This window comes from Oncorhynchus nerka, linkage group LG14 (assembly GCF_034236695.1).
Source record: "Oncorhynchus nerka isolate Pitt River linkage group LG14, Oner_Uvic_2.0, whole genome shotgun sequence".
NCBI lineage: Eukaryota > Metazoa > Chordata > Actinopteri > Salmoniformes > Salmonidae > Oncorhynchus > Oncorhynchus nerka.
The window spans coordinates 94,333,597-94,345,832 of record NC_088409.1 but is presented as its reverse complement, the minus strand read 5'-3'; the positions used below and the strand labels follow the sequence as shown (position 1 = coordinate 94,345,832).

General features: G+C 44.3%; 1 protein-coding gene across 8 annotated transcripts in view; it reads left to right on the top strand.

The window, feature by feature from the left end:
* The window catches only part of LOC115124313 (GMP synthase [glutamine-hydrolyzing]-like), a 35,502-nt gene that overhangs the window by 7,697 nt on the left and 15,569 nt on the right, over positions 1-12,236 (top strand). For all 8 annotated transcript variants that reach the window (XM_065000559.1, XM_065000557.1, XM_065000560.1 and 5 more), the window contains exons 4-12: positions 586-683; positions 1,337-1,440; positions 3,510-3,703; positions 4,223-4,388; positions 4,804-4,955; positions 5,246-5,419; positions 7,338-7,443; positions 8,310-8,425; positions 9,295-9,420. In XM_065000559.1, the coding sequence (XP_064856631.1) occupies positions 586-683; positions 1,337-1,440; positions 3,510-3,703; positions 4,223-4,388; positions 4,804-4,955; positions 5,246-5,419; positions 7,338-7,443; positions 8,310-8,425; positions 9,295-9,420 (1,236 nt within the window). The remainder of the gene's footprint in view (positions 1-585; positions 684-1,336; positions 1,441-3,509; positions 3,704-4,222; positions 4,389-4,803; positions 4,956-5,245; positions 5,420-7,337; positions 7,444-8,309; positions 8,426-9,294; positions 9,421-12,236) is intronic.

The window sequence follows — 12,236 nt, the reverse complement described above, 5'->3', positions numbered from 1 at the left end:
ATCAATAGAAACAGGATGCACCTGTGCTAAATGTCGAGTCTCATAGCAAAGGATCTGAATACTTATGTAAATAAGTTATTTCTGTTTATAATTGTTAATAAATTAGCAACAAATCTTTAACCTGTTTTTGTTTTGTCATAATGGGCTATTGGGCGTAGATTGATCTTTGTCATAATGGGGTATTGGGCGTAGATTGATCTTTGTCATAATGGGGTATTGGGCGTAGATTGATCTTTGTCATAATGGGGTATTGGGCGTAGATTGGGTGTAGATTGATGATTACTTTATTTTATTCAATCCAATAAGGCAACAAAATGTAGAAAAAGTAATGGGGTCTGTATACTTTCCCGAAGGCACTGTACATGAAACCTTAGCCCAAAATCCCTTAGCATAAAACTCCGGGTTCATGATTTCACCACCTACAGTCAATAACGGTGTGTCTAGACAGATCAATTGATTAAAAACCCCCACTAAGAATCACTTTCTTATGATCACATACAAATTGAAATGACATCTTTCAATCAATCAATTTTTAAAAAAAAATGCAGATTTTAAGAGTCTAATGATCAATTGTCCTCTCCCCAGATGATCAATAAGGTTTTTGGAGGGACAGTACACAGGAAGAGTGTGAGAGAGGATGGAGTGTTCAACATCGGATTGGACAACACCTGCTCTCTCTTCAGGTGTGTTAAGAAGAACTAAAGATTCTTTAAGAGTAGGCAGCTCGAAAAGAGTTTCACCAGAACCACTCGGAGTCTAGAGGTGACAGGGTAGGCTATTTCAAGAACAAGTGTTTTTTCTTTCTCCCTCCATTGGTTTGGCCCAGAGCCATGTGTTTGACGCCAACTGGACCAAAAGTTCCAACAGTCACATCGTTTCCCTGGCCGTCACACAAACACTCCAAAATAAGAAAACCACAGTCCTCCCTCTCTCAGACATTACACACAGTTGGACACAAAGCACATTGAGTTCCAAAGTGCTTATTAACAGCTTCTACCCTCAAGCTCTAAGACTCCTGAACAGCTCATCAAATGGCCACCTGATCCTTTAGCATTGACCCCCTGTTCAGGTTCCTCTCTGTTTATTATCTATGCTTAGTCACTTTACCTCTACCTACATGTACATGTTTGTTTGACTAACATTGACTCTGTTATTTCACTGTAAGGTGTTGTAGTCGGTGCACGTTACTGTAAGGTCTACACCTGTTGTATTAGGCATTTCACTGTAAGGTGTTGTAGTCGGTGCACGTTACTGTAAGGTCTACACCTGTTGTTTCATTGTGTGAGTGTACTTCCTGTCTGACCTTTGACTCTGTCTGTGACCTGATTGTTGTCAGGGGCCTGCAGAAAGAGGAGCCGGTGCTGTTGACTCATGGGGACAGTGTGGACAAGGTGGCCGATGGCTTCAAGGTGGTGGCCCAGTCAGGGAGCATTATTGCAGGTATGCATTCTGGCAAAGGATCCTGGGCCTGGAGGAAAATGTATATTTAGACTAATTTAGTCTACCACCATACAGCCCTAATTTAGTCTACCACCATACAGCCCTAATTTAGTCTACCACCATACAGCCCTAATTTAGTCTACCACCATACAGCCCTAATTTAGTCTACCACCATACAGCCCTAATTTAGTCTACCACCATACAGCCCTAATTTAGTCTACCACCATACAGCCCTAATTTAGTCTACCACCACACTTCCCTAATTTAGTCTACCACCACACTTCCCTAATTTAGTCTACCACCATACAGCCCTAATTTAGTCTACCACCACACTTCCCTAATTTAGTCTACCACCATACAGCCCTAATTTAGTCTACCACCACACTTCCCTAATTTAGTCTACCACCATACAGCCCTAATTTAGTCTACCACCACACTTCCCTAATTTAGTCTACCACCATACAGCCCTAATTTAGTCTACCACCACACTTCCCTAATTTAGTCTACCACCATACAGCCCTAATTTAGTCTACCACCACACTTCCCTAATTTAGTTTACCACCATTACAGCCCTAATTTAGTCTACCACCACACTTCCCTAATTTAGTCTACCACCATACAGCCCTAATTTAGTCTACCACCATACAGCCCTAATTTAGTCTACCACCATACAGCCCTAATTTAGTCTACCACCACACTTCCCTAATTTAGTCTACCACCACACTGCCCTAATTTAGTCTACCACCACACTGCCCTAATTTAGTCTACCACCACACTGCCCTAATTTAGTCTACCACCACACTTCCCTAATTTAGTCTACCACCATACAGCCCTAATTTAGTCTACCACCATACAGCCCTAATTTAGTCTACCACCATACAGCCCTAATTTAGTCTACCACCATACAGCCCTAATTTAGTCTACCACCACACTTCCCTAATTTAGTCTACCACCATACAGCCCTAATTTAGTCTACCACCATACGGCCCTAATTTAGTCTACCACCACACTTCCCTAATTTAGTCTACCACCATACGGCCCTAATTTAGTCTACCACCACACTTCCCTAATTTAGTCTACCACCATACAGCCCTAATTTAGTCTACCACCACACTTCCCTAATTTAGTCTACCACCATACAGCCCTAATTTAGTCTACCACCATACGGCCCTAATTTAGTCTACCACCACACTTCCCTAATTTAGTCTACCACCATACAGCCCTAATTTAGTCTACCACCATACAGCCCTAATTTAGTCTACCACCATACAGCCCTAATTTAGTCTACCACCATACAGCCCTAATTTAGTCTACCACCATACAGCCCTAATTTAGTCTACCACCACACTTCCCTAATTTAGTCTACCACCATACAGCCCTAATTTAGTCTACCACCATACGGCCCTAATTTAGTCTACCACCACACTTCCCTAATTTAGTCTACCACCATACAGCCCTAATTTAGTCTACCACCACACTTCCCTAATTTAGTCTACCACCATACAGCCCTAATTTAGTCTACCACCACACTTCCCTAATTTAGTCTACCACCACACTTCCCTAATTTAGTCTACCACCATACAGCCCTAATTTAGTCTACCACCATACAGCCCTAATTTAGTCTACCACCATACAGCCCTAATTTAGTCTACCACCATACAGCCCTAATTTAGTCTACCACCACACTTCCCTAATTTAGTCTATCACCATACGGCCCTAATTTAGTCTACCACCATACGGCCCTAATTTAGTCTACCACCATACGGCCCTAATTTAGTCTACCACCATACGGCCCTAATTTAGTCTACCACCACACTTCCCTAATTTAGTCTACCACCACACTTCCCTAATTTAGTCTACCACCATACAGCCCTAATTTAGTCTACCACCATACAGCCCTAATTTAGTCTACCACCATACAGCCCTAATTTAGTCTACCACCATACAGCCCTAATTTAGTCAATTCCACAATATGATCATGAAGATCTTTGGCCCTCAATGCTCTTCTTTCCTCCCCCTTGTCTTTGACTGTTCCGAACCCCCCCCCCGCTCCGTTTGTTCTCTGACAGGTATTGCCAACGAGCAGAAGAAACTGTACGGGACCCAGTTTCACCCGGAAGTGGACCTGACAGAGCGGGGCACAGAGATATTACGTAACTTCCTGTTTGAGATCGCCGGCTGCACTTCCAACTTCACCGTCCAGAACCGCCAGCAGTCCTGCATCACAGAGATTCAGGAGAAAGTTGGCAAGTCCAAAGTACTGGTGAGGAATCTGCAGTACGGTTAGATGCAGTATGTGGGTACAGTATATGCGCCATAGTATAGAACATAGAGGCCCTGGGAGGGGGAGGGGCAAGTCCAAAGTACTGGTGAGGAATCTGCAGTACGGTTAGATGCAGTATGTGGGTACAGTATATGCGCCATAGTATAGAACATAGAGACCCTGGGAGGGGGAGGGGCAAGTCCAAAGTACTGGTGAGGAATCTGCAGTACGGTTAGATGCAGTATGTGGGTACAGTATATGCGCCATAGTATAGAACATAGAGACCCTGGGAGGGGTAGGGCGTATCTACGTTCATCTGAGCTATGAAACACTAAACTAGACGGGGATATTGAACTGTGTTCTCTGCTGAAACGATGTGATCGACTCTACTCCCAGAAAGTGGGTTGTCCCTCCAGAGAGAAGATGATAATGGAAGGGGCAGAGAAACAGGGACACTCTGTGTGTTGAAGTCATTCTAGTTCTGTTGATTGACATGTCTGGTCCAAATGTCGTCCCCAGGTTCTGCTGAGTGGAGGGGTGGACTCTACCGTGTGCACGGCCCTGCTGAACAAAGCTCTGAACAAGGAGCAGGTGATCGCGGTGCACATCGACAATGGCTTCATGAGGAAACGAGAGAGCCAGAGCGTTGAGGAGGCCCTCACCAAACTGGGCATCAACCTCAAAGGTGAGAGGTCAATCCAAACTGGGCATTAGCCTCAAAGGTGAGAGGTCAAGCCAAGCTGGTGTCCTACACATGTTCAGAATGGACTCAAATGTAGCATTGTGGAATGTAGTGTGTGTATGTATGTGTGTGTGTGTATATAAATATATATCACACTCATAAAATAATATAGAGATTTCAAATGTTATATTAGTGGCTATGTGTTGTAACGATGTGCAAGTAGTTGAAGCAAAGGTAAAATACATTTTCAGAGTGAATATAAGTTGGATTTACAATGCTGGTGTTCCACTGGTTGCCCTTTTGTCATGGCAACGGGCCACACATCTTACTGCTGTATTTCACCTAACAGATATGGGACTTTAACAACGTTTGATTTGGTTTAAAATTATTTGTGTGTCTGTGTGATCTCCCTCTCTAGTGGTGAACGCAGCGCACACTTTCTATAACGGTACGACAACCCTGCCCATCTCCGACGAAGACCGGACGCCACGGAAACGCATCAGCAAGACCCTCAACATGACCACCAACCCTGAGGAGAAGAGGAAGATCATCGGAGACACCTTCGTCAAGGTACTGCCTGTCTATCTGTTGAAGATGACGAAGGTTAGAGGATTCTAATATGCAGCAACAATGCATCAGCTATGGTAGTTATAGCAACGGTGCTGGTAATTAGAAACTGCGCTGGTCCCATGAATCTGTTTATTTTCAAATAACTTCCACATGAATCATAACGTGTCCTAACCTTTATCTTCAACCTAGTCTATCTGTATATGTCTGTTATCTGTCTGTCTGTTTGTCCCTCTTAAAAAAAAATCAAGACTATTGAATGGACTTCCTTTGTGTGTGATTGGCGTCTGTAGGTGGCCAATGAGGTGATAGGGGAGATGAACCTGAAGCCGGAGGAGGTGTTCCTAGCCCAGGGCACCCTGAGGCCAGATCTCATAGAGAGTGCTTCTCACCTCGCCAGCGGCAAGGCAGAGGTCATCAAAACACACCACAACGACACAGAGCTCATCCGCAAGCTCAGAGACGAGGTACACACACACACACACACACACACTGAAACAAACTTCCAACACAATTTTGTTGGAGCACCTCTGGCTCTTCTGTTTGGCCCAGAGGTGTCCCAAGTCGAACTGGTTGAGTCAAGTTCAAGTCTATAAGCAAGTCGAGTCTCAAGTTAAAAAGAAATCCATCTAAACAGGCAATTACTTTTTCCAACCTCAAATCTTTGTCTATTTATTAAGGCTACCAGACAGCCATTTTCATTATTCTGTCTACAACACATGATTTATGTAATAATACATTTTAACAACACATTTCAAATGCTTCACAAACGATGTTGACATACCAAAAGCCCAGTATGTCTCTGCTAGTAATTGTTTCTTGATGCCTCATTGCTGGTGATCTTGCAAAGTAAATAGTTCATATTCGTGATTACTACTAATTGTTATTGTTTTGGAGTTGCCGTGTTTTATTTATTATGGCAATCCTCTCTCCCTAAAAAATGTGACTTTCGTGCTTCGCCCGATCGCCCGTTCAGCAATCTGTACACTTGCTCAGTGGTTTTCAGACTTTAGTCCCACAACCCTTAAAAAGGAGTGGTTCAAAGCTTGCGACCCCCCCACCCCCCACCCCACCCTGCGAACGCACAATCGCTGAGCAAATGTGGCCTGTCATTATAGCCATAAACAGTGATGCATTTTTCAAAACGCAAGATCCAGAAATAAACCATGTTTTGAGCTGAAAGTCACTCATCTTAGCAGTCAATATCAACTAGGGACATCATGTCACATTGTCCCTCCTCTGTTGTCCAGAGTAAACAGGATCATACGGCCTTGTACGCAGCGGAGGTCACCGGATCAGAGGAAAAGCATGATCTGTCTGTACGCTTTTTCTACCTCACAAATATGGTCATTAATTGGCCAGAATGTTATATCTACATCCTTATAGGTATTGAAGGTAGTGTGATGTCACAGCTATCTTTAGACCTACAGCCAGTAGCGCCTATTGAGGTCTAGAACTATAACCCACCCAAACTAGACCTAACTGAAACATGAAAATGATCACCTGATAGCCTGCTGCTAGCCTGTTGCTAGCCTGCTGCTAGCCTGTTGCTAGCCTGTTGCTAGCCTGCTGCTAGCCTGTTGCTAGCCTGCTGCTAGCCTGTTGCTAGCCTGTTGCTAGCCTGCTGCTAGCCTGCTGCTAGCCTGTTGCTAGCCTGTTGCTAGCCTGCTGCTAGCCTGCTGCTAGCCTGCTGCTAGCCTGTTGCTAGCCTGTTGCTAGCCTGCTGCTAGCCTGCTGCTAGCCTGCTGCTAGCCTGTTGTTGTGGCAAAGATGTGTCTGTAGCAGATTGCTAAACATGACTTTATAAGGATTATATATATATATATGCTATTTTGTTTTTTGCCAGGTAAAACCAGAGAAAATCTATTAAATAATCTGCCTTTGTGAGACAAATGCTGATGATTGGTCAAGATGTGCCACTTTCTGGTTCTGAAGCACAGACGAGATGTTTTTGAAACATTTGGTGCTGATGTTAGTCACCAGATCTAATAAGCAAAGGTATAAATACAAATGGTATTAATAAGTAGCCTATTAAAATATGCAGTTTCACACTCCCCCCCCCCAGACCTCACTGTGCTAGCTCACCTGACCTGTGTTAATTGACAGGTTGCTTGGTCGAGTGTGCGTTTCACTAGGCAATCAGTTAATTTTTTTCTTGCGAGTGCGATTCTGTCTCTGGCAGCGTGGAGAGAAATCTACGGATGCTCGGTGACACAAAATGAGTGACATTACGTTCCAAAACCTGGCCAGAAAATTAAGTCATGAGTCTCGAAGTCGAGTCAGACGTTATTTTATTTCTTATTTTAAGTCTAGTCTCAAGTCATGAATTTTGTGACTCGAGTCCACACCTCAGGTCTGAGCTGTCTCCTCTCTCACTCCCTCCAGGGAAAAGTCATTGAGCCTCTGAAGGACTTCCATAAGGATGAGGTTCGGGCACTGGGCAGAGAACTGGGACTGCCAGAGGACATCGTCTGTCGACACCCTTTCCCTGGTCAGTACCCCACCGTACACACAGGACAGAACCTTCTCTATAGTCATGGAACATTTAGAACCAACACAGGACAGAATGTTATATAGTCATGGAACATTTAGAACCAACACAGAATAGAATGTTATATATAGTCATGGAACATTTAGAACCAACACAGAATAGAATGTTATATAGTCATGGAACATTAAGAACCAACACAGAATAGAATGTTATATATAGTCATGGAACATTTAGAACCAACACAGAATAGAATGTTATATAGTCATGGAACATTAAGAACCAACATGGAGAATAGCAGAAGTATGGCTGTGATGTCAACCTCATCCTCTCCTGTAGGTCCTGGCCTGGCCATCAGAGTGATCTGTGATGTTAACCTCATCCTCTCCTGTAGGTCCTGGCCTGGCCATCAGAGAGATATGTGATGTTAACCTCATCCTCTCCTGTAGGTCCTGGCCATCAGAGTGATCTGTGATGTTAACCTCATCCTCTCCTGTAGGTCCTGGCCATCAGAGAGATCTGTGATGTTAACCTCATCCTCTCCTGTAGGTCCTGGCCTGGCCGTAAGAGTGATCTGTGATGTTAACCTCATCCTCTCCTGTAGGTCCTGGCCTGGCCATCAGAGAGATCTGTGATGTTAACCTCATCCTCTCCTGTAGGTCCTGGCCATCAGAGTGATCTGTGATGTTAACCTCATCCTCTCCTGTAGGTCCTGGCCTGGCTGTCAGAGTGATCTGTGATGTTAACCTCATCCTCTCCTGTAGGTCCTGGCCATCAGAGTGATCTGTGATGTTAACCTCATCCTCTCCTGTAGGTCCTGGCCTGGCCATCAGAGTGATCTGTGATGTCAACCTCATCCTCTCCTGTAGGTCCTGGCCTGGCCATCAGAGTGATCTGTGCAGACGAGCCCTACATCTGTAAGGACTTTGCTGAGACCAACAACATCCTCAAGATCATCACAGACTTCTCCGCCATGGTCAAAAAGGTCAGAGAGCAGAGCACCACTAGTCTATGACAGGAACATGATGGTAATAACAGAGTTGGTCTCAATTCCATTTCAATTTGAACCAACTTAATTGGACATACAATGCTGTTCTGTACCATCACTCATTCATATATTTATGTACATATTCTTTATCCCTTTACACATGTGTGTGTGTGTGTGTGTGTGTGTGTGTGTATAAGGTAGTAGTTTTGGAATTGTTAGGTTAGATTACTCATTGGTTATTACTGCGTTGTTGGAACTAGAAGCACAAGCATTTTGCTACACTCTCATTAACATCTGCTAACCATGTGTATGTGAACATTAACATCTGCTAACCATGTGACCATTAACATCTGCTAACCATGTGACCATTAACATCTGCTAACCATGTGACCATTAACATCTGCTAACCATGTGACCATTAACATCTGCTAACCATGTGACCATTAACATCTCCTAACCATGTGACCATTAACATCTCCTAACCATGTGACCATTAACATCTGCTAACCATGTGTATGTGACCATTAACATCTGCTAACCATGTGTATGTGACCATTAACATCTGCTAACCATGTGACCATTAACATCTGCTAACCATGTGACCATTAACATCTGCTAACCATGTGACCATTAACATCTGCTAACCATGTGTATGTGACCAATAACATCTGCTAACCTTGTGACCATTAACATCTGCTAACCATGTGTATGTGACAAATACATTTGATTTGATTTGAATTCTAGAATGGGGTTGTAGATTGAATTGACCCCAACTGACCTTCTTTATGCACCAACATGTTGATAACTTACTCTAGTAATGTCAGACTAGCTAATAATAATACTCATAACTTACCCTGTGCCTCCAGCCCCACACGTTGCTGCAGAGAGTGAAGTCGTGTATATCAGACGAGGAGGAGGAGAAACTCCTGCAGATCACCAGTCTTCATTCACTCAATGCCTTCCTGCTGCCGATCAAGACCGTGGGAGTCCAGGTAACACACTTTAGACAGTGTTCTCTCACACTCAGCACTGCTCGGCCACGAGGCTGCTCTGTCTGTCTGAATGTGACCTCTGACCTCTGTAAATGTATGGGTGGTATCCGGAAAATTGATCCCACTATCCTGTCCGTTGCAAGAGCCATACTCTATCAAGTGAGTGGCGGAGGACCACTGGTCAAATCAAATGTATTTATATAGCCCTTCGTACATCAGCTGATATCTCAGTGCTGTACAGAAACCCAGCCTAAAACCCCAAACAGCAAGCAATGCAGGTGTAGAAGCACGGTGGCTAGGAAAAACTCTCTAGAAAGGCCAAAACCTAGGAAGAAACCTAGAGAGGAACCAGGCTATGTGGGGTGGCCAGTCCTCTTCTGGCTGTGCCGGGTGGAGATTATAACAGAACATGGCCAAGATGTTCAAATGTTCATAAATGACCAGCATGGTCGAATAATAATAAGGCAGAACAGTAGAAACTGGAGCAGCAGCACGGCCAGGTGGACTGGGGACAGCAAGGAGTCATCATGTCAGGTAGTCCTGGGGCACGGTCCTAGGGCTCAGGTCCTCCAAGAGAGAGAAAGAAAGAGGGAAGGAGAGAATTAGAGAACGCACACTTAGATTCACACAGGACACCGAATAGGACAGGAGAAGTACTCCAGATATAACAAACTGACCCTAGCCCCCCCGACACATAAACTACTGCAGCATAAATACTGGAGGCTGAGACAGGAGGGGTCAGGAGACACTGTGGCCCCATCCGAGGACACCCCCGGACAGGGCCAAACAGGAAGGATATAACCCCACCCACTTTGCCAAAGCACAGCCCCCACACCACTAGAGGGATATCTTCAACCACCAACCTACCATCCTGAGACAAGGCTGAGTATAGCCCACAAAGATCTCCGCCATGGCACAACCCAAGGGGGGGTGCCAACCCAGACAGGATGACCACATCAGTGAATCAACCCACTCAGGTGACGCACCCCTTCCAGGGACGGCATGAGAGAGCCCCAGTAAGCCAGTGACTCAGCCCCTAGAGGCAGAGAATCCCAGTGGAAAGAGGGGTTCGTTGCTCCAGAGTCTTTCCGTTCACCTTCCCACTCCTGGGCCAGACTACACTCAATCATATGACCCACTGAAGAGATAAGTCTTCAGTAAAGACTTAAAGGTTGAGACCGAGTTTGCGTCTCTGACATGGGTAGGCAGACCGTTCCATAAAAATGGAGCTCTATAGGAGAAAGCCCTGCCTCCAGCTGTTTGCTTAGAAATTCTAGGGACAATTAGGAGGCCTGCGTCTTGTGACCGTAGCGTACGTGTAGGTATGTACGGCAGGACCAAATCAGAGAGATAGGTAGGAGCAAGCCCATGTAATGCTCTGTAGGTTAGCAGTAAAACCTTGAAATCAGCCCTTGCCTTGACAGGAAGCCAGTGTAGCGAGGCTAGCACTGGAGTAATATGACCAAATTTTTTGGTTCTAGTCAGGATTCTAGCAGCCGTATTTAGCACTAACTGAAGTTTATTTAGTGCTTTATCCGGGTAGCCGGAAAGTAGAGCATTGCAGTAGTCTAACCTAGAAGTGACAAAAGCATGGATAAATTTTTCTGCATCATTTATGGACAGAAAGTTTCTGATTTTTGCAATGTTACATAGATGGAAAAAAGCTGTCCTTGAAATGGTCTTGATATGTTCTTCAAAAGAGAGATCAGGGTCCAGAGTAACGCCGAGGTCCTTCACAGTTTTATTTGAGACGACTGTACAACCATTAAGATTAATTGTCAGATTCAACAGAAGATCTCTTTGTTTCTTGGGACCTAGAACAAGCATCTCTGTTTTGTCCGAGTTTAATAGTAGAAAGTTTGCAGCCATCCACTTCCTTATGTCTGAAACACATGCTTCTAGCGAGGGCAATTTTGGGGCTTCACCATGTTTCATTGAAATGTACAGATGTGTGTCATCCGCATAGCAGTGAAAGTTAACATTATGTTTTCGAATAACATCCCCAAGAGGTAAAATATATAGTGAAAACAATAGTGGTCCTAAAACGGAACCTTGATGAACACCGAAATGTACAGTTGATTTGTCAAGAGGACAAACCATTCACAGAGACAAACTGATATCTTTCCGACAGATAAGATCTAAACCAAACTGATATCTTTCCGACAGATAAGATCTAAACCAGGCCAGAACTTGTCCGTGGTCACCTGACTGAGGCCCCTCTTAATGGTCTGACTGCTCGTCTATAGTAGAGCAGGGATAGATGGCTTTATCTGATTCTTAGTGCTGAGTGATTTGAGGTTGGTTCAGATTTGTAAAAAAAAAAAAAAAACATCGTTTTTAATTTCGGTTTAGATTTTTTTTAAACAATGGGTTAAAGGCATTGTGGGTGGAATGCTAAGAACGCCTAATAAAACAATTGATGGTAGTGCCCATTACTGCCACAAACCATCACTTATTCACATTACTTTACTTAAATCAAATATATTTGGTTCTGTATATTACATATTTTGTTAATAGTATGATGATGAATTTATTATTGCATAAAAACCCCAGTGATGGTTGGCTAGTGACTGCCTTTTGTAGCTTATCACTATAAAGTCGTCCTGAGTGGCGCAGCGGTCTAAGGCACTGCATCTCAGTGCAAGAGACGTCACTATAATACCTGGTTAGAATCCAGGCTGTATCACATCCGGCCGTGATTGGGAGTCCCATAGGGCGGCGCACACTTGACCCAGCGTCATCCAGAGTAGGCCGTGATTGGGAGTCCCATAGGGCGGCGCACACTTGACCCAGCGTCGTCCAGAGTAGGCCGTCAT